At 28.1% G+C, this 27,957-nt stretch overlaps 2 protein-coding genes and 1 long non-coding RNA gene across 12 annotated transcripts in view; 1 reads left to right on the top strand and 2 right to left on the bottom strand.

The window, feature by feature from the left end:
* Positions 1-355: 355 nt before the first annotated feature.
* On the bottom strand, positions 356-3,258 carry LOC122270763 (uncharacterized). The gene is made up of 3 exons (XR_015434959.1): positions 3,090-3,258; positions 2,138-2,310; positions 356-1,529 (listed from the first exon to the last, which is right to left on the bottom strand). It is a non-coding gene; the product is annotated as an uncharacterized LOC122270763 (long non-coding RNA).
* A 1,546-nt stretch (positions 3,259-4,804) lies between these two features.
* Positions 4,805-12,334, top strand: LOC107442910 (synaptosomal-associated protein 47). Of its 7 annotated transcripts, none has more exons than XM_071179625.2 (4): positions 4,805-4,935; positions 8,902-9,640; positions 10,424-10,610; positions 12,059-12,334. In XM_071179625.2, the coding sequence occupies exons 2-4, from the start codon at positions 8,912-8,914 to the stop codon at positions 12,331-12,333; spliced, it is 1,191 nt and encodes a 396-aa protein (XP_071035726.2). In that variant the 5' UTR covers positions 4,805-4,935; positions 8,902-8,911; the 3' UTR covers position 12,334. The 7 variants fall into 7 exon arrangements, with proteins under 7 accessions (XP_071035726.2, XP_015912085.3, XP_015912113.3 ...); XM_016056599.4 differs by lacking the exon at positions 4,805-4,935 and adding an exon at positions 5,672-5,824; XM_016056627.4 differs by lacking the exon at positions 4,805-4,935 and adding an exon at positions 5,762-5,943.
* A 1,754-nt stretch (positions 12,335-14,088) lies between these two features.
* LOC107442904 (uncharacterized) overlaps positions 14,089-27,957 on the bottom strand; it is a 71,949-nt gene continuing 58,080 nt past the window's right edge. For all 4 annotated transcript variants that reach the window (XM_087166870.1, XM_087166866.1, XM_087166873.1 and 1 more), the window contains 4 exons: positions 23,119-23,256; positions 21,984-22,159; positions 19,010-19,242; positions 14,089-15,087 (listed from right to left, as the gene is read on the bottom strand). In XM_087166870.1, coding sequence (XP_087022996.1) covers positions 14,936-15,087; positions 19,010-19,242; positions 21,984-22,159; positions 23,119-23,256 — 699 coding nt within the window. In that variant the 3' untranslated portion in view covers positions 14,089-14,935. The remainder of the gene's footprint in view (positions 15,088-19,009; positions 19,243-21,983; positions 22,160-23,118; positions 23,257-27,957) is intronic.

The following is a 27,957-nucleotide window of genomic DNA, read 5'->3' as shown; positions in this document are numbered from 1 at the left end:
ATAATAATAAAAAATGGAATCAATTTGAAGTGAATATGAGCTTTTAACAACTTATTAATGTCAAGGAAAAATATTACAGGGGAAAAGTTAATTGATATTCTAAATACATAATTTATTAATATAAATAGTTTTTTTTTTTCCAGTTAGAATTCTGTAAAATGATGCACAAAGTTTTGATGAGATAGAATCTTAACTAAACATTCTCTCTTTAAAAAAAAAAAAATTTTTTTTAAAAATTATACACCTTGCAAAAAAAAAGCGGGTGCTGCTTAAAGGATATATTATTAAAAGGTACATTAACTCTGCAGTGTGAGAACAGAAAATTTGTTAAAAAACGTGCATATAAACACAGTAATTGTTGAGCAAAAACCAAACACAATAGTTTTATTATATACAGCTTAAAGATGACATACAAATACATTCTAAAAATATTGAGTTGCCCTTCAAAAGGTAAGACTGAAGTTTTAAACATGCTCTTCGTTCAAAAATTAAACAAATTTGAATATACAGCTGATTGAACCAATTTTCATCACCTAGGACAGACAAGATGTTTAATAATGACAGGCTGCTCTAGCTTCCACCTCTAGGTTTAGTAAATGCTTGTAAATTTGGCTCTCCTCAGAATAATGAAAAGAACAGACCTGAAATTCAACTTTTAAAACATGCATGATTGCAACCATTTTCCACATCACCTAAGAGCAGGGCTGTAAACTCTCTATACTTTTTTGAAGTGAAACTTCAAATAATTATTTTCATTTTATTCTTACAATAATCTTAAATGAAACTCATAACACTTTACAAATAAGCTAAGTAAATACAGCTCTGCTCAAGAGGTACGGTTGCACAGATGCGTTGACCCCTTTTATTAGGTTGTTCCAAAAACATATTTAAAAACAGATTATTATAGTACTTAAAAACCTAAACATGCTATAATTTAGCTCACTTTCTTTTAATTTCAAATGATTAAATATCTAAAAAAAAAAATTTAAAACATTGCTTAGGGTTTAACATTTTATATAATCTATTACTATATATAGAAAACCAGAAACAAGTAATAAGTACACTATAATCATAATTCAATACGGAACAACCTAACAGCATATAGCAAGGCGGGTTCCCCAAGAGGCATATATTCCTTTTGTGTCATGACCATTAAATATTTTTAATCACTTAAATCTTAGAATTTTTTTTATCCTTAACTTGAAGGGAAGAATGGTTTACATTCTATAAATATCTTATGCCTTACATTACTTGGTTTTACAAAATTCTTAATCATGAATGGCACACTTGTTCAAATTTATTAAAAAAGGTAAAGAATGTTACGGATTTTATAAACTCCTTAGGCACTTATTGTTGGTTAAAATGGCCATGACACTATACAAAAGAACACCATTTATAAATCTTCTAATACAAGAATTAAAATGCAAAAATATTAATGAACATTTTCTTTATACTATACCCTTCTAGGATTGTTCAACAAATTCTCTTAATCTTTCAGACTGTTATATTGGCTCTACCATCCACAGAACCTGAAATTAATGTTAAACACTTACAAAATATTTAAAACGATTATGTAAAACTGCTTCTATTACAGCAGTTTTAAGTCTTTAAAAATATAGGAGGAAAAAAAAACCCCAGCAGGGTAGCATTATAAAAATAATATCTAAAGACAATAGGGAGTTTATTAACAAATTAAAGTATATTATATTCTGAAAACATAAAATAAGAGGAATGAAATTATTTTGATTCATTAATAATTACAAATCAGAATTTGTGTTTGGCAGTTGAATGCACATTCGTGAAGTTTTTGGTATATATACAAGAGCTGATAACTAAATGAACAGGGAGAAATATGGTTCACATTGAAACGGGAGCTAAAAAAGTATAAACATTGAAAAGATTGTTAGAAAATCACATTCTTTCTTAACAAATTTAGCTATCCTATTTCAATTTGAAAAGCGTAACAGAAAATACATATATTCTCAAGAACCTTCTCAAAATTTATTCAAGATATAACAACTAAAAAACAAAATTCTTTTTATTCATAGAAAACCCATTTATTAAATAACCACTGAGTTCTATTATCTAAAAGTATAACGGCATAGCCAATTTATGTGAAATTAGACGAGGTACTTACCAATATGTAGAACAGTCACACCAAATCTACTAAACTTTTATTTTCTCCATTAAACATTTAATTTTAAATCCTGGGAAGTTTTGAAGCTGCACATTGCGACCCAGAATTACATCAGGAAGATGGGGTTTCAAATAATTCAACTTTTAATCCTGGATTACTGAAGCCTTAACCACCTAAATGAAAAAAAATATATATTAGAAGAAATACTATAACATGCTTAAACAAATACTAGATCACTGAGTGTGATAACTAATGAAATTCTTTCAGTTTATTTGTATTTCTCTTACATTCATTAAAATTATTTAAATGTAGTAAATTATAAAACATTTTTGATTTTATGCATACAATATTACTTGTATTATTATACAATTCTGAGTTATAAATTAGACCACATGTTTTCTGTAAGCGAATGCATACCTGCAACCTAAACACATTTTACTGTAACAGTCTAAATTGTGATATCCGAAGATACAACACAGGAGATTTATATACTATAATATGTAGCAGAATTATAGTCATATGTTATTTACTGCACACTTACACGTTTATACATAATGTTAACAATCAAGCGACTACACTCACTATTTATCACCAAAAAAGGTTACACGAGTTAAAATAAATATATGAATTGAATAGTACGGAATAGAATATTTAAAATCCAAAACTATAAATAAAACTTTTGAAATTAATAAAACCCTACAACGTACCATAACAAATCTGATAACATGCTTACGGAATTAAATATAATCGTAGTAAGTTTCTTTATATTAGCTATACGTTGTTTATTCAACATTTACACGAGCATAGGAAGAAAAAATAAACACTTAGCTATATCAATAATCGAGCGATTATAATATGTATAAATATAAGATTTAACACGGGATGTAACATACAACAACATAAAAGTTGAATATTTTCAAAATTCAAAACTTATATAAATAGTTAAACTTACCATAAGAGATTTAATAGATTATCCAAGTCTTAAAATGAAGAATTAAGTACTAAAATTAATAAAATCAATGTTTATCACTAGTGATTCTAACACGTGCTGCACTGAACTGCTACTCTACAATGGAGCCAAAGCACAAGGCAGGGCAAAAGCAAAGCGCTGGTTGGCGACTAAAGCAGCAAATAATGTAGCCACGAGAATTAAAATAGTAACCTTTTAATCGTTGCCAACATATAAAACAGACCTTCACTTCCTATTAATCTTAGGCGAAAATCTACAAAAATCGATCTGGAGACATGCCTTCACAATTTTAATCCTCTGCCGAGAGGATGATACCCACGCTTCGGTAGTTCGACGATCTGCGTGCGAATTCGAGCACTTTAAGGTAGACAGTTAATGGTGGACAGATACCGCACACTCTGGGTGCCTTTGCAGGATGATCAAAGTGGTACCCCACCTGCACTTAGACCGTATTTAATCAACTGAAGCCTGAGTTTTTTTAAAAATTTGTCTTATAAAAAAAAGAATTTTTTAATGCTGAAAACCAAAGTTTAAAGATTTTGTCAAGTAGCTAATGAATACCTGAGTTCCTTAAACATAACTTTTAAAATCTTTATATACTGTATAAACCTGAAAATCACAAATATGAACCACAACACGTTTAGTGTTTATTTCCATTGATAAAAACTAACGATCGGAAGATTCCAGGAGTTTTCTAAGACACCACTGGAGATTATTGTATTAAAGATAAGTTTCGATGAATTAGTTTAATAATGAGCAATATAGGAACATAAAAATAAATCCTATTGGTTTTATTTGTGTTAATACGAACATCCATGATGATATGTAAATGTACGCATGTTTGTACATACGTTTTGTTTGTACTTATGTGTATATACATATAATGTATGCATTTACTTAGATAGCCTTCGTGGATCAGTGTCTGTAGTTCTTAAACTTCTAGTAGGTGTTGCATAGGTTCGCTACCACTATTCTAGGAAGTTTTATTTTAAAATAAGGATTTAAGTTTTCGAACAAATCAACATTCATTAATATTCACCAAGTTTCATGTATCTAATCAGATCGCAAGACTAAAATTGACTTAAACGTATTAGGAATGGCCAATAAATAAATTGAATGAACTGTTATCTTATAAGTATTAGCACTCATTTTGACTGTTAATATTTTTAACATTGATTAACCTCTTTATAATATTATGAGGGCCGTCTTAATAGCGTGTAGGGTACCGAAATGTTTTAGTTTTAAGCCTCTATAATATATCATATTGTTTGAAATCGAACTGTAAAACTTCACATACATGAAATAAAGTATTTTTAAGAACAAAATGAACATAAAAAAAAGCATTTCTAAACTACGCATAATTTTTTTCTTAAAAAAATGATTCGAACCATTTGCAATCTTCAAATAATAAAATGATTTTCAAAACCATGGCAGCTAATTGAAATGAGTAAATTTAAAATATAGAAAAACATAACAAATCAAGAAAAAAAAATTAAAATGGCATGAAATGCTTTATAACTAGATTAAAAGTTGTTGTACCATAGTGCTGTGTAATTCTGAACTCTTTCGCTCATTACTTTCTTTAACTAATTTTAAATACTGAACAGAGTTGGGCGGGTCAAGCATTTTTAGAGTCATTATGACTTAACATAAAACTTGCTCACATTAATTTATTTTACAGGTGTGTATGAACCTTGCATGCGCAAATTGAGCAGTAAATGAGAGTTGAATACTTCATTGGAATGTAGAAAAATAGATGTCGGTTGCCTTTAGTTTTCCTGGAGATAAACTATTATTTGCATGATAAATCAACTATTCACTGTTTGTAGTAAGAAAAACAAAATGTCCACTTTATACAATAGAATATATATATTTTAAACTATAAGTCAATGTTGCTTTTTCTTAGTTTTCTTTTAATGCATTTTATGAAAAATAAGACTCTCAAAGGCCCCCGGGCGCACTATCCATGCGAAAAGACGGTACTGAATATTACTTCGTTTTCTGCTCGATAGCACTCTAAATATTGAAGAAAAGAAGTCAGAAAAACTTAGTTTGTAAAGGAATAACATCGCAACAGACTAATACCACACTTGAAATTTTTAACGATGACGTAAATTCGGTTTTGGCGTGAAAATTAATCGGAATAGTAACCCGGAAGTTACTATTCGCGATCGCAACACTCGAATACGCCATCTGGGGAGAGACCGGTTTCATGCTTTCAGCCCTTCTCCCTTCCCTCTCCTCCTCTTTTCAGTTGTATAGGAATGTACTACGATATTTTACCTTTTCTTAATATTTTTCCTTTTTATTTAATCAAAATATTTTTTAAAATTTCCATGATACTTTTCTTTAGAACTATGTTTAATGCAGTTTTCAGTTTCATATAGTGTTTCAAGTTGAAAGATTTTAAACTATATGAAAATCAAGAGAGAAACTAACGTACTTCCTTCCTCTATGACTTTCCACACGCTAATGGGGAAAGCATGTGAAGTGTTGCCATAGGAAAAGAGTTCTGCTCTACGCCACCTGCAGCCCATTTCGATCGCCAATTCTTATCTGTGTCGATACTAGCGTCATCTTTGTGTAATAATATTTCAGTTTCTTGAGTAATTGTGGTTAATCCAGTAAATAACTACTCAACTTTAAAGTCACGTGCTGATGTCTGTTTACAAATTAGTTACGATTTCGAAACTTTATCTTGTCGAAAATTTAGAAAGGTTTAGACTTTTCTGCAATTTATTAGCCCTGTTTAGGGAAATTATTTTAATAATAACAATTTTGGGAGTCGGTTTAAAAAAATTAAATATTAATTTTATGAAAGGAATGTGCAAAAAAAGTACTTGAACGATCAGTTATTATTATTTTAACAAGTGTAATTTAAATTTGCTAAGAACTTCACTACGCTGAATAATTTTTTTATAGAAATGCTTAACAAATAAGTGTTTGGGTTTTTATTGCTAGTTTGTATGGAAATAAAAGTAAAGAGCTTTGAATTTATGAATTACTTTGCATTTTAGTAATCTTTACAATCTGCAATGTATGTAATTTGATTTCAATATATCCTCATGAAAATGTAATATGAACCGAAAATAGTTGTTCTTTAATTTTTTGATCTTGCTTAACATAAAAACTTCTGATCTTCTCTAGTTTTGTTGCAAATGGAATATTTGGATCCTTTCCGTATATTATATCTATATATATATTTAATTTACCATAAATTTTAATTTAAAAAAGTAATTCTGGGCATTTTACTGGTTTTAACGTTTGATGAAGTTCATTGGCAACCAGAGGTTTTTATGTTCAAATAAGTCAATTTACTTAAGACAAACTGGATTCCTTTTTGTTAGGAACTGAAGTTTATATTTGCAGTACGCATTAGAAATTAAAAATATGTGAAGTTGTTGGTAATACTGTACTGGTTAAATTTGATATTTTGCTTGTGCTAAATCATAAAAATGTTCATCTTAATGATCAAGGTTTAATATCTTTTATCATAAAACTTATGGCTGCCAAACAGATAACTAATATTGTTATTTGTTGGTTTTGATAAGAGAAAAAAAAATTCGATTATTTTAAAATAAGAAGAATATAAATTTTAAAAAAACATGGAAATGCATCTTTTAACAAACCAAATTGTTTTAATTTAAAATAAAAGTCGATTGAGCTAGTTTCTTATTGAAGCTATAGGCTTTTCGAACTATTAATGTGTTATGCATGTAGTTCATTTTAATGCCTTTCTATTACAGTTATTTTTGTTGAAAATAGATTTTATTTCATACATTTTAGATAGAAGATTTTATTTTTGTAGAGTAATATTTTATTTACTTAATGCAATTTGTTATAGAACGGAAATTATATTTTACAAAAATTGAATTTAAATGTCGTCATGACTTTTACTATGACATTTTATTTATACAAAAATATTGCAAATTTGTTGTTTTTTTAGAATTGATTAACCAAATTAAGTTAAGTAAATTTATAAATTTTATTGTATAAATTGAATAATGAACTTTTTTTTATTTATTTCACATTTAGTTAACAGGTATTATGTTCTACATAAAATTTAAGGAGTTATGTTCAAAGGTGTAGATGCTCTAGGCATGATGAGTATAATCACTGGAATGCGGAGGGATAAAGCCTCTTATTTAATTAATAAAAAACATTTAAAAGTATAAAAATTTAATTACATATAATTTAAAATATTATTTATGTGATTATATAAGTGAAATTCATTTATAGTAAAAAAAAATTTGAAACAAAATCTTATAATTTTCTTTAAATGTAAAAAATATTTGTATTTTATTGATTATTTTTGTCTATAGTATTTTAATACCCTATAACTTCATTATTAGATTGGTTTAAAAATCATATTAGATAGGCATAATTATATTCTTTATTAATCTTGATCTTAACATTTACCTGCTAAATTTTTTTATTTAATTAAAAATAATAGTTGGACTAAACATATTAAATTTAATATTTTAGTCATCCGAAATATTAATAGGTACCTACATATTACATCCAAAGTTTTAGTAATATATACGATACGTCCGTTGTACCCCTCTCTCCTACATCTGTGACAAAGGAACATTTTTTTGGCGTTGAGGAGAGATTTCTTTTCAAAATTTACATTTACTTAGCAAATAATAATAAATATCTATATCAACAGGGGTAATCAAATCAATTGTAAATATTTTCTCCTTTGTTTATCAATGAAAAGGAATTTGTTAAAGTATCTCTAGAACTGTGAATTATTTGATAATTTGAAATTATTTTCATATAAATTTTCTCATAAACTAAACAGTGTTAACTTGTAAAATAAATTTAATTGATAAATCCTTCTTTATAATTCAGGGGATATTTCCGTATCGTGATCTGTCAGGCCAACTACAATTGTCTAAGCACCAAATTAATTTTAAACTTGACACCAAAGGAATTAATAATAAATAAAAAAAACCCACATAGAAGTGGGCCCGGGGGAGGCTGCAAGTTCAACCCTTCAAGTTAATCCAGGACTAAAATGTAACTATTTTTGGCATGAGGTGACTATGGCAACTTTGTTTGCCTGAAAAGGCTAAAAAAGCCACTATTTTCAGGAAAAGGAGACTATTGGGAGATTTTTCTGAACTCCTAGCAATGTTTTTTTTTTTTTTTTTAAGCGTAAATTGGGTGGAAAATCTGCACTCCACAAGATAGTTTCTGAACACACCGAACTTTTTTTTTCTTAAAAAGTTTTGAATTGCAAATTTGTGCCATCACTTTTTAATTCATTCAATCTGCACAGACTTCATTGTAAGTCTATTTCATTTCTCGATCGCCTTTTCAATGATTATTGCTACGAAATTCCTCATGATTAAAAAAAAAAATTTAATACGATATTACGATACGTGAATTTCGAATTTTCACTTTTCATATATATATATATAAACATTTACGTTTATATAAAAATTATATTTGCCACCAACTTGACTGAATGGATCATAGTATATGACAATTAAGTCATTACAAAATTTTAGTCATATTTTTGTTCTTATTTAGGCAATTATTTTCCCAGTTTTTGGCTACTATTTTCATGTTTTAGGCTACTTAAAGCAACTATTTTGTTAATTTTTGTTCTGTGGCAACCCTGTTAATCCCATCCTGTGATATTTTTTGTTATTTCCCCGCAGGCCTCTGCCCAGAAGTCGCCAATACTTGGCAACTATGTTGGCGCACATCATGATATGGAAATATTCCTATAATTGAATTTGTAGTTCCAAAATACTGTTGTATAAGTTTATTTTCCTTTTTTTAGATTGATCCAAATGGCATCCCAGCAACCAGTGTTTCAAAGCAATGCAACTTATTATGATTCACCTTCTAAAACTTGGAAAACTGGTACATTTGCTTTGACAAATAAAGCCATTCAGTTTCATTGCGATGAATACAAAAATATCAACATACCATTGAATATAATATCTGGTTTAGAGAAAAGACAATCAAGTTTTATTTATGCTGCAATCGTTGTTTCTGTTGCATCTGATAAACATTGGTTCTCCTCTTTTGCCAATAGAGATAGCCTGTACAATTTAATCGTTCTCTTCTGGAGAGAGGCACTTTTATCTAAAGAACACAAAACTACTTCACAACCTAAATCAGCAAGCACAAACTTAGGTAAAGATCTTCTAAATCTTCTCCAGGAATCTGAAACTACGCTGGTCAATGCTGCCAATTCTTTATCTGCTCAAGGGCAGCAGATTGAAGAAACGCAAACAACAGTGGAAGACATCAATACAGATTTGAATGTAGCTGAAAGGTTTATAAAAAATATGTCTTTCACTCAATCTTTGTTACAGTTGAGTACTAGTCCTAAACTTTTGAATCGACAAGAACCACAGAAATGTTTTAAAGTTACCTTTAATTTTACTGACTCATCAAATGAGAACTGCTATTGGAAAGTTGGAACATTATTGGTTGGCGAGAATATTTCTTTGGTTGATGAAAACAGAGTTAATCAACTTTCTGTCAAGTATGATGAAATCATTTCTGTTGAGGTACTATTAGTTATGTTTTTCACTAAATCCATATTAAGTGTATCAGCATTCAGCATTTTTTGATTTCATGTACATATGTAAAAATTCTTCTTATTTTTTAAAAAGTTATATTTTACAGTAAAAAAAATATCCAAAATTTGCGAATTTTTTCCCAATGAAAATTTTGTTTGAAACTATTCTTTTCGAGATAAAAAATATTTTATAAAAAAATAATAGCTTTAACATTTGGTAATAAAAAATGTTCTCATAAAAATTCTTTTATTCATCTGAAAAATTTCTTTATCCAGTTACATATTTTTAAAATATTCATACATTGAGAATTTCCTTAATTTTCATCTCAAAATGTTGACAAGAATATTGCATTTCGATCAAATAACTTTTATCTATCTTATCCTTCTGTCCTCTACTGAAAATATTATTTTTTTCTAATTAATTCAAGTTAAAGGTAAAAATGATAAATAAATGCTAAGAGAGTTATGAAAAAAAGGTATGGGAATTTATTTTAAAAATATTAATAACTTTAACCTTTTCCTACAAAAAAGTAAAAATTACGTATGGTGAATCCGGCCTCCAAAAAAATATTAAAATAGGAGGGTAGAAACATAATATGAAATTAACAGAAAATAAAAAGGAAAAATAATATAGTATTGCAATATTAGTTTAAAGTTAATTTCAATTAATGCATTCATTGTTATTTAAATGTTATGTGAATTATTTATTTAAATTTAATTGTTTGTATGTAATTACCACTTGCAAACTTAATTTATTAAATGTAATTGGCAGGTGATGTCATCGTGGAAACTTTGTCTCAAGTATTCACATGATGATACAGAAAATGCTTGTTACATTATGTGTCCAAAGCTTGAAAAACTAGTGAAATTTTTAGGTTCACTTTCTTCAATAAGTGGAAAGATATTTTACTTAGAAGATATCAGTTTTGCACTTAACACTATGCCTAGTTCTTCAATTGGTAAGTGGAAAATAACTCATTAAAATGTTCTACTTATAAGAAAAATTGTATAAAACTTGATACTCGTTGTCTTATTATTACTTTATTGATTTCTATATTTCCTGAGGCAGAATTTAAAATATTATAAACCATATAAAATTATGTTTATTTTAAGTAAGGATTTCTTTTTGTATTTTCGAAATTTTTAATCAATTTTCTGAAAAAAATTACAAATGTATTTATTTAGAGGTTAAAGTAATGGTTTTTTAAAATTGAACTGTAATATAGCAAATGTCATTGGTGCAACTTGGTAGATGTCTGACTCACCCTAGGAAGTTGAGAATCATAGAAATTTGACCCCAAATAAAAACTATGTTATACTCGTATACATGCTGACATATTTTTTAAATATAATTTAGAATTAATGACTTAAAATTATTTAATCACTTTTTTGGTAGAAATATCATGCATCTAACATTCATAACAATTCAATTTCTCTGGAACTTTTGAACTGATTTTGTTTTAAAAGTTCTATAGATATGGTGAAATATGTAAGAAGTAAAATTAACATGAAGGGGTCGAAACTTTAAGCTGCTTTTCCGAAAAAACTATTGTGAGCATATTTTCCAGATTGCGGCTACCCGCTATATTTTTTGCGTTAAAAATTCGAATCTGTCAAAAAAAGTGTATATTTATAATGAGAAAGTACGTTTTTATATCTGATTTCGTAACTTGTCACCCCCTTAAATCATTAAAATTAAGTCCCTGAACCTAAAGATCTCATTATTAGATCAAAAGTTCTTTAGGGTGGTCCATTAATTTTTTTAAACACTATACATATACCCATTAGTGCAAATAAATTATCAGAGCCTCCATGAACAAAGTTTTTTTTTTCTTCTTTATTGGAAAAGAAAGTTTATATAAGAAAAAAAGCTTGAGTTTATACAATTCTTGAATAAACGAGTATATATGTTATTAAATAATAGAAATCAAAATATATTGAAAAAAGTAATAAATTTAATTGAAGGTCCTACTTGTAAACTTAAGGATAACATACATAAATTGAGGTATATTTTTTAACAAGAAAAAGTTTTGCAAAGCAACACTTTTTTAAACAAAAAAATTTCCCATGGCTCCTTGAATTTCATCCAAAGCCTTGTTTGTGCAGTCAGACATATTCTGCTCCCCTGAATATAGTTAATGACAAATATTGAGAATCAATAAAAAAATTTATTCATTGAGATCAGACAATTATTGCCTAATACTTGAATTTTACTTCATCGAAAAAATCTACCTAAATTGTAACAAAAAAGAATTAAAATCAATATTTAGGTAAATAATAATTAGCAATTCACAGCCCTGATAAGAACATGCCAATTTGCTAATCCCATTAATCTTTGCATTTTTAATACCCTCGAAACACATAAATTTAATTAAAAAAAATTTCATGGATTTTTTTTAAATTTCAGCTTCATGTAGTTCATCTTTTCTTCCATCATCAACATCTCCTCAGCGTCATAGTTTGCTGCCAAAAACTGATCAAATTCAAGAAGAATTAGAAACAATATCCGAAGAAGATATTCAAGAAATTTCTAACATGCTGAATAATTTGCAAGACTTGGCTTTTGAAATAAATAAAGAGCAACAGTCACAAATGGAAAAAATTGAATCTCTTATGTCAAATGTTGAAAAAACTGAACTGCGCATGAAGGCAGACTCTAAAAAAATTAAAAAGCTTACTTGAATATTTGTGTTATTTTTTGTACAGTTGCTATGCCTAACTAAGTATTTTGTGCCAACTTTCAGTTTTTGTGTAATTTTTTATACAGTTGCTATGCCTAACTAAGTATTTTATGCCAACTTCCAGTTTCACTAATTTGTTAATTTTGTGCTAAGTATATTTATAAGTGCAGTAGAGCCACCATAATTATTTGAAGTAATTGGGATGGGAAATGCTTTGGATAATTTAAGCATTTCGATTGAGGATATAATATTGATTTTCCTCAATAAATCTGAAAATTGAGTTTTAATACTATTTAAAAGTTAATATGAACTTTGAAAAATTTATTTTTTTTTTGGTAACAGGCAGAGCTAAGATGTGATGATAATTCATTTTTTTCTAAATATAGGGTATTATTCCTGTTTTTTTCTTAACTTTTTAGATATTTATTCCTTTTTAATCTTTTTTTTTATGAATGATATTTTACATTGAATCTTAGTATGTATTTGTAAATATCCTTCGATAACAAGTGTTGATGTTGAACAACATTTTTCAAGATATAACAATTGCATTGCTTTTGAATAAAAGACAATCTTGCTATCTGAAGAATATATAATATGACATTCCAATGTTTTTGAAATATTTACTAAAAATTCATGAATTCTTATTTATATTTATCAAATATTCATTTAAATTTTATTTACATTTTTATTTTATTTATTAAAGTTATAAATATGATGGAAAATGATTTTTATGAAAATGCTAATATTTAACATGTAATAGTAAATTTTGTAAAGAAATTATTCTTCATTTTTTTCAGAATTTTTAGGTCATCCGCACCTTAACATTATGTTAATGAGATATTTTATTTTAAAATTCACTTGCTCTAGTGCTGGAAATAGCAAACTCCTTTGCACAAATGGTTTATTTTTTTTATAAAAAAAAGGAGCAAAGCTGCACCCAATTTTAGTTAGCTGATTCATTGATTTATATTCCTTTGCAAGCTTTAAGGTTATCTGACTCCATTCACCTGACCACATATTTTTCTGCACAAATAACATGTTTTCTTTCAACTAAAGTTGAAGCTTGATGTACCTAAGCTACACATGTAATAATGAAACAATGGTTAAAACTTTACTTAAACAGAGCAGCCAATTAAAGAAGTAAAATGCTCCCGCAACAGCCCATTGGAGGTTAAGGCTCCATCCACAATCTTTTGATGAACAATGTGATTGTGGCACTGTGGTCAGTAACGTGCACAAGCGGTCTTTACTTCCCTGACAAGCTCCTACTCGAATGGTGGTTGGCATTGCACCAACTCTAACCATTGACATTTGCTCAGTGCCTTCTTTAATCATTGAACATGCTGTACAAAATGATTTTAATTATGGAATGGAATAAATTGTGGAAGGAAAAAAAATTATATTCACAGGTTAAAACGAACTTAATAAGCGACTTAGGTTAACAGAGGTTGAAATAATAAGAGGTTCTATTGTAATTGGGCATTATAAATTAATTAGCTCACAAATATTATATAGCGGTGGATTTTTTAGCCTACATAATTAAAACATTTAACATGCTAATTTTTTTTTATATTGTGTAAATTATAAATATATAACTTAGAGTTAATTTAGATTGTGTTTTCCAAGCAATATTTTAAGTGTAATTAATTTACTATCCCCTGAGAATCCCAGTAGCAGTATTTCCTATATGCCATACCACTGCTAACATAAGTTCAAAATATTTCATCTAAATTAAAAGCATGGAGACAACACAAGATAAAATAAAATACATTTAATAGCTTAAAATACACATATTTAGATTTGGGCATTTATATACATTTGAACACTAATTATTTTAACAGAGTGAACAGATTTTAACAGATTGAAGCTATGTGTTTAAAAAACTTGTCTATAATTTTTTTCTTTCTAAATCATAAATGTTAATTGTAATTGCAGTTAAAATTTTGAAATAAGCTCACAAGTTTTAAAAACTTCATTTCAACAAAGAAACATCATGCATATTTTAACAATAGATGTTAGATTATTTACAGCAATGTATCACATGTATGCAGGAATTTCTTATTTTCAAAATAAGCATCAAAACCCACAATTAAAAAACAAATTAAAATTTTAAAATGCAATAAAACTAGTACTGAAAATTTTAGTAGAATTAGCATTCCATTTGATATTAAGCTATTAATGACAAAACTTTTGAGAATTAACAAAATTTTCTTAAAAGAGAATAATAATTGTTCATTTTCAAACATATACTTTTTGCGAGAGATATATTTCAGTTCCATAATTTTTAAAAAAAAAAAATTTTTTTTACAGTAAAATTTTCTAAAAAAAATGCAATTTGTGAAATTCAACATAATTTTATGAAATTGAATTGGCTCACATGCAATATTTCAATTTTTAAAAGTTAAATAATAATTTTATTAATGTAAAAAAACATATACAAATTTTGTATTGTTTCATAGTGCTGATTATAAGCATGTGTGTTATGTAAAATATCACTAAATAGATTTCAGTGAACAGAAAAACATTTTTTCTATCTAGGGGGACATTTACTATAAGCAGCAAAAGATTCATCTAAACATATAAAGGAAAATTTCAGTAATGAATTAAACATTTTCTAATTTTTCTGTGATTTCTGTAAAGCACTTTTTACTGAGTTCAATTAATGTAGATTTAGAAATCTTTTTAATATTATCTTTCTCCAACAATAATTTTGCAACTGCTTCAAGCATATCAGATTCCATCTCTTCTTCCATTTCTGCAAAAAAGATAAATAAGAAAAAATGAATCTTAAAAAAAGAACAATTTGAACTTAATATTGGATTGTGAAAAGAAAAACATCCCCTTAATTTATATACACATTGAAACTTTCATAATTCTAAAGCAGTAGGTCAAATGTGCTTTTAGCTATCAAAATTTTGACAAACAAAAACTTACTTTTTTTAAAAAATTTATTCAGAGTGGCCAATCAAATCAAATTTCCCTGATTTTTTTGGCAAAAATCTTAAAATTTCCAGGTCAGCATGTTTTTTTTCCCCCTTACAAAGAGAAGGATGGGTACTTAACACCTAAGAACAGTGCCAATATTTTAAAGTATTTTATTAAAAATGCAATTTTTTAAATATATTATCTCGAAGAAAAAAAATAATTTGATTTATTTTAACCACTTAGCAAGATTTTGTTCTTGATTTTTTAATATTTTGGTATATTAGTTTTTAAAAAATTATGATAGATAAGGAGAAAATAATATGTTAAGATATATATGAAAATAATATATAAGATATAGAATATCTAGTTTTTATTGTATAAAAAATATTTTAATGCGTTATTTTAAGTAATTTTTGCACAAAGTGTACCAAATGAAAAATAAAGAGAGGCCCAAAAAACCTTGTCTTAGTGTTATTTATATTTCTTTTAAGCAAAAGAAAACAAACAATACATTTTAAAATTTATTTCTGCTTTGAAATATAACTATTTATTTTTAAATATATATATTTATAGAGCCCTTTCACAGTATATTGTCCAAACAGTGCTCTTTGCAAAATACATTGAAAATATTTTCTTAAAACCAATATCCAAAGTCTAATGTATAAATAATGTTTTTTTGAATTTGCACTATTATGTCAAATTTCTTGTTGCATACTCAATAGAAAAAAAGCTAGATAAAATTCTTTAAATTTCATTTTTTCAAAATTTGAAATCAAAATACTTTTATATAATAGTGCTTTTTTTTTAAGTTTACATTAGTTATTTGCTATTTGTTTTTTGCAACTAGGAACCTGTACCTGTAGAGTACAGGTTGTCTTCTTACTTCCTAATAAATACATATCAATAAAAAAATTTAAATTCAATATTTATGCATCATTTAATTTGTTTTCCATACACTCCATAGTTTTTTAGGGAAAAAGCTGAAACTGTTTTGGAAATATCATTGCTGAAATGTAAGCAACAATTACAAACTTTCAACATTGTGATTCACTGCACAATTCAAATTTTGAATCAAAACTCTAATACTATACTCTAAGCAAAACAGAGTAAAAAATAAATGTTATCAACATATAGTTGGTTTTTATAAGAACCTTTCAAGAAAATTAATATCAATGCAACAATTATATTGATTGGTTTACAAATTTTTGAAATGCTTGGGAACATTACATTAGAGTGAGATTTGATCCACTAAGACATGATTGGAAAAAAAAAGAAATATACTGTTAGAAGCAATGAACAAAAATGTATATACATTTTTGTTCATTTTTCTAACTTGTCTTTTGGAAAAAATCTCTTTTTTTTTTCAATATGTGAAACTTAATACATGATATGAAAAAAGTTTTAATGCCTATAGGAATATTTAGAAAAATTTAAGATAAGTTTCACTGAAAAATTAATAATTTCTTTCTTTTGCTATTCCCAGAGTTTTATTTCAGTATAATTTTGATGTAACCACAAAAGTTTTGATTGAAATTTTAGGGAAAAAAGAAAAGAAACTAAAGTTCACTGACCTCAGAAACTGCAGACACAGTTACTTTTGCTTTGTTCACTCTTTTTACCTTAAACTTATTTAATATACCAGCTTTTATATCTCAGTAAGTTTTCTAGTTTATTTTAATCATCTTTGAATTTTTAGTTTATTTTAATTAGCTTTAACAGTTTCTACTTGTTAAAACTCGGCAATCCCTTGTGCAGTTCTGGTCAGATTGCTTCACTTGCTTTTTTACTTGTCCATGGGACTGATTTGGAAAACAGATCAAGATATTATAACTAGGGCTGAAGGTTTGTCGCGGCGCGAATTTCCGCGAAATTGTTATCTTTTTTCCTAAAATCCGTGAATTTCTCAATATGTCTTGACTTGCGCAAAAATTGCTTAAAATTTGATTTTTTATTTATTTATTATTTTTATTAAACAGAATTTTTTATTTTCCTGAACCTTAAATTGAACATGTAAAATTGATTAGATATTTAGGGGAGTGAATCAATAGCAAAATGACATGAAAATAGTTCAGAAATAAGAGATAATCACAATCTTGTCAACTAAGGTGGTCTTTCTACACTTAGGGAGGGTAATTACCTTCCTGAAGTCAGTAAGAGTACAAAAGAAATTGAAATCACAAAAGAAGGAAAATATTATAAATCAAATCTTTGACAGAAAAATTGTTATACATGCTATTGCACTGGGCAATGAAATTTCTACTGCCTTTCTACATATCCAGTTAATTTTTCCTAGTTAATTCTTGTGATTTCTAAAATATGGATCAGTTTCTTAGATGAAGGGGGGACAAGTAGTTAGTAAGGTCTTGTAACTAGTAGTTTGAATGTAGAATGTTTGAGTTTTCACAGCAATTACTTCTTACAAAGCAACGGTCAAGGAATTGTGCATTGGTGAAGGAAAATTGATCGAGTTTTGGAAATTAAAGACCGAACGCTCCAAAATTGGCAAAAGTGGCATTGATGCAGAAAGATCGTTTTCTAAGTATAAAAATGTATTAAGTGATGAAGGACGAAGGATAAATGAGAATAATCTGACAATGTACAATACTTTGTACCAAAATTCTGTTCATTTAAATAAAAATATTAATATTGCTTGAAATTCAAAGAAATACTTTTGTTGTGTATTTTTAAGCATTTTTTATTATTTGCACAATTTCTGTCTTTTGCATAATTTATATAAGAAATTTTTTTATGTTTAGAATTTGTGTAATTTTCAAAATTTCCCGCCAATTTCAGGTCTTTTTTCCCGGGACAAACTTACAGCCCTAATTATAACGTATTGATATTTGTTCATTACAATTTAATTACTCCAAAAATAAATTTAAAATGTAAACAAAGTTTGTATAATTTATCATTAAATGTTGGGTACGTAACTGCAAAAAAAAAAAAATCATAATTCTTCTACCGATAGATTTTGCTTAACTAAATCACATGGTATCAACAAACGTATCAGAAAAATTCTTAGTATAAAATGGTTTTACAAAATATCTATCAATTGATTATTTAAAATCAGTAAGCAAATGCCAATAGAAAAGAAAAAAGGGAGCGCAAATAAGGATTGGACACACTATCAGAAAAATTCAAAGCAAAACAGACGCTGGACACTCCAATGTAAACGAAAAAGGGACAGACCTAAAATGACATGAGTTACAGACAATAGACAAAACATGGAGAGAGATAAAGTGCTTGGTCACCAACAGAGTGAGAGGTAGAGTCGTAGCAAAGGCCCTTGTATAGGCCTCAAACCAAAGGCCCTAAGTGTAAGAGAGAGAAGAAGAGAAATTACCCGGTGCAATAAAAAAATATCTATCTTTGGTATAAAATAAATCAATTAATGTTCTCTCAGCTTGTGCAGTTCTTCATAAAGTCACTTCACTATTAAGTGATGTAATTTTTTGAAAAAAAAAAAAATTACTCGAATAAAAATTGGTGTATGACATAAAAGCCAAATTGAACAAAAACAAAGTTAAATTAATTTTATACACAAAAAAAAGAAATAAATAACAATACCATAATTTAAAGATGTCACTGGAGCATTTGATTACTTTTTATACATATGATTTAAGAAGATTTATCTTAAATTTAATTTTATAGTTAGACATTGGTATCAGAATTAATATGAAATATGCCATGGATTTTATGTAAATTATGACTGTCTTACTCAAATAAAATCTAAAAGAAAGCCTATTGCTTACTTGAATCATTAGAAGTTCCTGCTGATGGGTTGTTCGGTGAACTTTCAGATTTTATAACTTTTTCTTCCACAGACTTCTGAGATCGCGTAATGTGAGAAATTAAAGCTTTATGCAAAGTTTGTAGTTTTGGTGATTTGAAAGGTAAAACTTTCAGTTCATGAAAATTCAATTTGCACAAATCACCTATAGTTTTTATATCTCGAGAAAGTAGAAGGGGCTCTAATGCTTGCACCCTGTAACAAACACGCAGATAATATATTAAAGATAAGCATTGAAAATAGGGAAAATGACACTTTATTACACTGGAGATAAAAAAACAATAATATACACATATAGAGTAGGAGCCCACATTATCTACAGGGTGACAAAGGCTCAGCGGATAACAAAAAACTCAAGTAAAGTGGAAACACAAATAATAAGTTTAAAAATGTATTCATACATGTGTAGATATTTCAAATTCAATCTTTGTTTCATGTCTAAATCACTTAAAAAACAAATGGTAAAGAAAATATTAGTTCATATATCCTTTATAAAAGTTTCCAGTTACACTTTTTTAAAAAAGATCAATGAATGATCAAGTGCCATACGATTAATGATCTCTTTACGGATAATACATAAAGGGGATAATCCACTAGCGAATAATCGGGGGCTCAACAGTAGATATTTTAATAATAGCTGTTCAATATCATAAGGTTACTAATCTTCAATTCTAAGGTCTGCTGTTTCACTTTTTTTTGTTGTTTATCTACTTAATTATCTTAAGATTTTTTGAAGTGCTAACAAGTACACACAATACGGATTCGGCCTACAGAATTCCAGTTTCAAAGGATTGTTTATTTACAAGTATACAGAGATGGGTTATGCAGAAAAGATTTAGACTCACCAAGTTTCTTTCTTATGTACTACGAATACTCAATATGTGCACCTTTGGACACTCAACACACATCCTAATGGTATTTTAGTTTTACCCATCAATTTGACATCTTCCTATTTATGTATGTCACAACATAAGTGATGTGTTCTTGCAGCATTGTTGACATTGAGGGTACATAAACTTTGTCCTCCACAATTTGGAATAAGGGGTACGCAAACTTGTAGAGGACAAAGTTTATATACCCTCAAAAAAATAAAATAAAAAAAGACAGTAGGAAAGCATCACTGCCATGACGGTTATAAGTAGAAACACACAATAGAACAGAACCGAATGATCATAGTGATGTGTGTCAGATGACTATGGTTGCCCATTAAGGTGAACACAAAATTTGTAACATGTAACATAAACTGGTGAGTATATGTAACATTCATACATTCATCTGGATAAATTATTTTGGATATATTCTAAGCAGTTGAATACAAAAATGATAAAAGGAAAGAGGAAATTGTTTTAAAATGTAACTTAGATTGAATATGTATAACTGAATACTTAGCAGAAATAAGAAAAGATATATTTTACCATATTTAAACAGTAAGAGTATAGATACCTGTCATAAAAATAATGTTAAATCCTAATTGCCATATTGAAATAAAAATTAGTGTTGAAAATTTCAGTACTTTAAGCAAATTTATTTGTTAATTAAAAAAAGAATAAAAACTCAATGAAAATTGAATTTAATTATTATGAGTTATCCCAATCTTGAACACTTTGTAGAAAGAGCATCAAATATTATATAATTTTTAGCTGTTAGTAAATGAAAGCTGAATAAAAACAATCTTAATATTGGGTGGTATAAAACCGTGGAAATCTGAAATTTTGAGAAAAAATAAGAAAATAAAATTTTTTAAAAAATAGTATATTTTATGTTATTTTTTTCAGAAAAAGGGATAATTATTAGGCCTCCAAGAATCTTTCAATGTTTGTGTGATTCACTTCGTTGCTGACATGAAGCCTGTTTTGCCATGGTTGAGCTTTGAACATTGACTAAACAAAGGATTCTTGGTGCTTTATTATTTATCTTTATTGTATTCTTTACTTTTGCAGAACAGGCACTCTCTTGCGGTTCACCCTTTGCTTCCAATTCTACATTGTATGAATTCTTTCTTACTCCCTCAGACTACTTTAGTTATATCCCCTTTCGCAATTATGAAGTCTAATTTTGTAGCACCCATGTATTATAACTATAGCCATAGTTAGATAACATAGACGCAAGCAGATACATAGGTGGAGATTCTCCAATTTTGTCGATACATTTTTAATATTTATTGTAATATTTAAAAAAAAGTATCCGAGAGTTAAAAAAAGTTTGCAAGAGGGGGGGGGGATATGAAGCAGAAGGCATAATCATGATTCATGCAAGGTAGAAGAAAGTCAGTAATTAGTTGTATGTATGCTGCTCCCAAAGAGAAAAGATATTACTGCCACTTTAGTGCAAAGCTTAGCAATCCCATTGTTAGCGGTCGAGCCTACAACCAGCTGATTGTTTACAACTCAACTCAATTCGACTATCCTTTCCAAGGAAAATAGACGAAATATATATTTTGTCAAGAATAAATAAAAATATTAAATAGTTAACTCACTTCATATATTTAATAAAACTATTATATTACAGGGGTGATTCTGAGCCCAAGTCAAAATTCCGGAAAATTTCTTGAGTTAAAAAAAAAGTTTAAATCGAAAAATTTGAAAAAAAATTTAAACAAGGTTTTAACTTTCGTGATCAATTATTTTTTGAAACATCTGAACCTTCGATCTCCGGAAACTTCCGGACCACAGTTAGTGAAAAATCCGGATTTTTTCCGGAGCACAATCAGCCCTGATATTATCAAAAATATTATGAGCTTGCAGATACTTTTGGATTGTGTGAGCAGATATTTTATGTTTTTATCTTACTACGACTAAAGAAAGAGTCGATTTTAGAATAGTTTAGTGCAAATATGTCTTTTTGGGAGAAATTATACACCATGATTCATTTCGGAGCATCACTATAGAAGCTGTATTTAATACATATAGTAATTTGTTTTAATTAGATTTACATACCATGCAGGAGATGACAAGTCTTTTAAAATGCAACTTATATCGTCCTGGCAATTTATTAAAGCTGGTGATACAGGGTTGGGGTTATATACAGTAACGTTATCAGAATTCTGATACTCTGAAGAGGATGATACACTATCCGCAGATGATGATACAGGAGCATCATTCAGTTTTGGAGTCTAAAATTAAACTCACTATAAGTAAAAAATACATTGCAACAATACATATTTGTTTAATAAAATTTGTGTTTTAATAAATTAATATTTTTATTTCAAACAAAAAGATTAAATATAACACTATGCAAACTCTAACCTTCTAGGTTGTCAATTATATAAAATAGATTGAGGAGAAAATACAGGGTAGGTAGCCAAATCTTTCAACAAAAATAAGCCCCTCTTTACATGATCAAGATAAAATAATTAGTTTCTGACAAAGAATTCTTGATTATATTAGCCACCATAAAGAGATCGAGAGATTTTCAAAGGGTGGAAAATGACGTCTGAATTTGAGAATTATCTTGCAAAATGCAACTGAGTTGCACATGAGAGAGCAAGAATCTCGCAGAACCCAGCTCAGTATACGCACACGCAGACACGCAAGTATTTCATCAAACATGTAAAATTATTGGCACTTTCATACCCTACGAACCGACGGTACACTGAAATACAATGTGTTTGAATGAATTGTGAAAACGTTGAATAGAACATTGTGAAAACCATGCTTTTGCATAATATGTGGCAAAAATCGACAGGATAAAAAGATAACTCATTTTTGGAAAGGGAAAATTGAGCACTTTTTAAAAACAGCCAATAAAAAAGCACCTTTAAGGGCTTTTAAAAAATGAAAATAAGCACCTTTAAGCATTTTTTAAAAATGCCATGAAATACTAATAAATATTATACACATTCAAGCAATGGGTGGCTATGGAATTACAAGGGCTAAAACAAAACACAATACCAGCGATTACAATAAATTCTGCAAAGTACTATAGAACCATTAAAAAAAAAGTTAGTAGCATTTTCTGAAAGATTACAATATGTTTTTTTTTTACCTAGCGCTAGGGTGCTTGAGACATGAGATTATAAAAAATTCAAAATAAATAAAGAAACATGATGATATTAAAATATTTAAGAATTACCTTCTCAGGTGAGGATGAATTAATTGCTTCTTTTTCATTTGTTTTTAAATTTACAGTAACAACTTTAACACAAATAGTATCATCACTTCTGAAAAGTTTTTCTTCCACAAGAGGGTAGGCAAATGTTACTTTCCTCATCTGAAAGGATTTCATTGAAAAAAATATTAATATTACAAACTATTAATATTACAAAAAATATTAATATGACAAACTATTAATATTACAAAAAATATTAATATTACAAACTATTAATATCACAAAAAATATTAATATTACAAACTATTAATATCACCAAAAATATTAATATTACAAACTATTTAAAGATTTAAAAAAAAACTCAAAAGTATAACGAGCAAAAAAAAAAATTTTTTTTTTTGCTATGCCACTTTTGCAATAAAAATATGCATTATGCTCGGTGAATTGTTACGCAAAAATATTAAACACTAAAAGATTTTAAGGTTTAAGGACTTAGATTTCCTGGAAACATAATTTATACATATTTAATTACAAATATATATAATTATGTAATTAAATCAATCTCATTTGTAACAGAAAAGAGAAAATTGATTTAAAGTTTTTGAAATCTTCATTTTGAGCACACAATTTATCATATAAATCACACGTAACTACTAATTAGTAACACACCTGTCAAAAATTTAGTTATAAATTAGTATTATTAAAAAAATTAATTTATAAGTTAGCATCCTTTAAGCTTAAAATATCCCCTTTTTCTATACACCAACAAACGAAAGTATCACACTTTTTCTACGATTGCAATTGGATAGCAAACAGTACGAGATATATAAATAAAAAGCCTATCCATACAAATTTTTATCCATTTATTGTTTTAAATAAACCTGGCAGTTTTGTGTATATTTATTGGTAGTCAGCATATAAAAATTTTATGTAGGTTAATTTAAAACACTTCAGATACTTTTATTACCTTAGAAAGATGTTTTTCAGGGTCGCATTCATTTCATCGACAATCACTTCATCGACACACCATTTCATTGACAGGCCGTTTCATCGACTAGGTCATTTCGTCGACAGGCCGTTTCCTCGACAGGGTTGTTTCGTCGACAGGCCATTTCGTCGACAGGGTCATTTCGCCGACAGGGTCATTTTGTCGACAGGGTCGTTTCGCCGACAGGGTCATTTCGTCGACAGGGTCATTTCATCGACAAGTGATTTCGTCGACAGGGTCATTTCGTCGACAGGCCGTTTCGTCGAGAAGTCATTTCGTCGACACGATCGTTTCCTCGACAGGGTCATTTTATCGACAGGGTTATTTTGTCGACTGGGTCATTTTGTCGACAGGGTCATTTTGTCAACAGGGGTCATTTTGTCGACAGGGTCATTTTGTCAACAGGGGTCATTTCGTCGACAATATTAAGAGAAGATTATTTTGTAGGCAAAGTCATGCGTAATTTTGAAACTTGTCTTATGATTCTTTTACAATAGACGTTATGCCCCTTGCACTTTTTTGTAATTTAGTATATTTCTGATGAAATTTTTTAAGCCCAGCCTGATGCAAAATCTTAATAGTATGTTGAAGTTGCCGGAAAAAAGCATTTCATTTGAAAATTGCCTACTCCTTTAATCATATCACGTTGCAAAAACGAAACATTAATTGTATTTTACACATTTAAGTTGTATATTACACAATTTTTTTCTAATCATATTTAACACATTTGTTTCTAAGATTAATTTTTAATGTACATTATTGTAGATTATCATCACAAAAGCAATTGCAACAACTATTGTGAATGATTCTTGATGTAGGGAGTGAATGACGGGTGAAATTAGGAAGGAAAAAAAGACGGTATAAAATGAATCTGTGAGATAATGAAACCATGTGGTCGATAGATAATTTCAATGACAAGGTTTTTTCGTCAACAGGCCATTTCAGCTGCAAAAATTTTCTGTCGATAAAAAAGAAAATTATACTTATATAACGTTTCCCCGCAATGAGTAAAACGCATTAATAAAGTTTAAAATCTTGTCCAAAAAAAAAAAAAAAAAAGAGAAGGAAAAGGAACTAACTTTTGCAATGATAACAATGGTAATGTTTGCAAAGAATTTAATCCGAAAAACACAAATATTTTAGATAGTTAGCTAGTAAGATTACTTCTTGTTTTATCAAAAATTTATATATTCCCTGTGTTTAGATATTTATTTTTTTCAAGCTCAGTTGATTTTTTTTCATATGCAAGTAATCGTTAATTTTGTTCCTATTGACATATTAATAAAATTTTCTTACATGAAATTTCAATATTTATATATTTTCTCTTTAAAAGAAAGATCGATATAGGAAAAAAACAAACTAAGTTGTATGAGTGGCTATTACGAAGGTTGGCGAGCGAAGTGAGCAACGGGCTGAACTTCCTAGTATTATAAAAATCTTGGGAAAAAAATGCATGAGGGGAAAAATAAAATGAAAATCCAACTTGGAAAACATATTGGGAAATAATGTTGATAAAAATTTTTGTTCTAATCCTCTTCCTCATGTCTTTGTCAGCTATTCTGCTGAAGAGGGAAGTTTCTGACAATTTTTGTGAAATTTAAATGAAATATTATTTGAAACAAAAATCTTGTTCTCGCATTTCCAGCTTATTTTATTTCTTATTTAATTAATTATTTATAACGTTTTGGCGTTTAATAGTTTAATATGTATTTTATCCTATATGTTCCCTAAACATTTATAAGTTTTTTTACCTCATAAAATAAACTTCGTTAATGTAAAAAAAAAAAAAAAAAAAACTCACAATGATTCCATCCTCGGTATGCGATGCAATCGAAATGATATAAAAAATGGTTCTAAATCAGAGGAGGGGAGGAAACCTATCTAATTGGTCTTTATGATCTAAAACATTTGGGAAAAAAACGCAATTTACTACGATATAACAAATAAATTGGCTTTTGAGTTTATAATTGAGGAGAGTTATCTATATACATCTGATTTATTCTCATTAATGTTTTATTAAAATAAGTTTAGCAAACTTGTTTTTTTACTCAAATATTAAAATGTTTTTCTTTTCCATTTGCAAGAGAATAAAAATTTATTTAAATTAATAAAATTTGCAGTGAGAGTATATATTTTAAAGGCGAGCAATAAGTCCTTTAAAAAGTGTAAATGGAAATGTTTTTAAATATCATGTTTGATATGTGTCCTGATAAAGAAATGTGAATTTTTGTTACCAAAACGAAAAAAGTGGAATTTTGAATGTTGATAGAATATTTTGTGAAATTTTGCCCTTGTGGTTTTTGCTATGCGTGAAAATTTTTATAAATTGCTCTTCTCATTTGTAGTCTATTAAACAAACTTGATATTTTAAATACATATGCATTTTTTATTTTCATTTTTTCTGCATTTTAGTTTTGAGTCTCCTGGCTTGTTGAGGCAGAAAATAATCAAAATTTTGATTGGCGATAAGTCGTGCTAATAGTGGTCAGTAAGCGCTTGAAAATTTTGTTTTCATCCTGTGTAGAAAATCAGTTAAAAATTTCAGCATACTAGTAAAAAATTGGTCAAATTTTAATTGCAAGATTTTTTTTTCTTTTTTGTAGAGTAGGGGTTATTTATTCTTACGTTTAAATTCCAAGCTTGATTTTTTGTTAATTTTCTTTTAAGCAAAATGTGCCTAATTTAAATCCTGCAAATAAAAAATGAATTAATTCATCATTTACTTACTACTATTATTATTCTTATTAAATTATACTATTATTATTAATTATAATAATAGTATAATTCAAAAATAGTATAATTTGATAGTATTAGATTAGAATTGAATAATTAATACTATTATTAAATTCACTATTCACAGAAAAAACATATTTTGTGAAGACCAAACACTAACAGGCTTGCAACGTTACGCCCGTGCTTCTAAACAATTTTGGTAAGGTGAGTAGCACTTTAAATATTGTGGGAATCTACAACCGCCTCGGTAAATACCTAAACATCAAGTTTGTGTTCCTATTGTTCTTCGAAATCTCTAATAGTAGTAACGAAACTAAGACTCAATTCGATTGTTCGAATACGCATAGTCCTGTCCTAATGTTAAAGATGCTGAACAAAAAGTTTAAATTGCAATTAAAGTGAACATTAAGAAATTACTTTTCCATCATAAAAAACCTAGAATTTTTTTTCTACTTACGCAGATATAATAATTAGGTCTATGATTATTTTCATTTCTGTGAGAATTCGACTGATGTCTATGTTTTTGTTAAAATTTATGTAAAAATGTTGAAAATTTTTACAGCAATAAATTTAGCTTTCCTCTCCTTGAAATAGTGTCTAAATTTTCATTGTAATATATTTTTATTACTTTTAATTCTAAAAATATATTTTATTAATTTGATTTGATATTAAAAACAATTTGATAGTTAACGTCACACTATATTAACTGTAACCACGATCCGGATATCATGCTTGGTAATGTTCTGAAGACAATCCTTACCTATCCTAAAAATAAGTGTCGAGATATTACGATTTAGATATAGAAAAGTAGATTTCGATACATCAACCATTTAAACGCTTCTCAACTACCAATTAATTAATTTAAAAAGCGAACTTCTTTTAGTGCAATTGGAACAATAAACCGCCATAAAGAATTTTACTTTAGTATAAAATTAAATAAGTGCATTTTTCTAATTTATAATAGAAATATTTAGATTAAATCTCTAAAATAGTTTCAGAATTACGCATGACACTATCAACGAAATGACCCTGTCGACAAAATGACCCTGTCAATGAAAAGACCCTGTCGACAAAATGACTTGTCGACAAAATGACCCTGTCGACAAAATGACCCTGTCGACGAAATGACCCTGTCAACGAAA

Source organism: Parasteatoda tepidariorum, chromosome 1 (assembly GCF_982258835.1).
Source record: "Parasteatoda tepidariorum strain Cologne lab strain chromosome 1, Ptep-v5.0, whole genome shotgun sequence".
NCBI lineage: Eukaryota > Metazoa > Arthropoda > Arachnida > Araneae > Theridiidae > Parasteatoda > Parasteatoda tepidariorum.
This window is presented reverse-complemented; position numbering and strand designations above follow the sequence as displayed.

What these genes read in the sequence shown, in the direction of transcription:
- LOC107442910 (XM_016056599.4), top strand. Translation starts at nt 5,766, where the DNA reads ATGTCTGTTTACAAATTAGTTACGATTTCGAAACTTTATCTTGTCGAA. An exon ending in CTTGTCGAAAATTTAGAAAG is followed by an intron (nt 5,825 to 8,901) that starts GTTTAGACTTTT and finishes TCCTTTTTTTAG; the next exon opens with ATTGATCCAAATGGCATCCC. An exon ending in ATGAAATCATTTCTGTTGAG is followed by an intron (nt 9,641 to 10,423) that starts GTACTATTAGTT and finishes TGTAATTGGCAG; the next exon opens with GTGATGTCATCGTGGAAACT.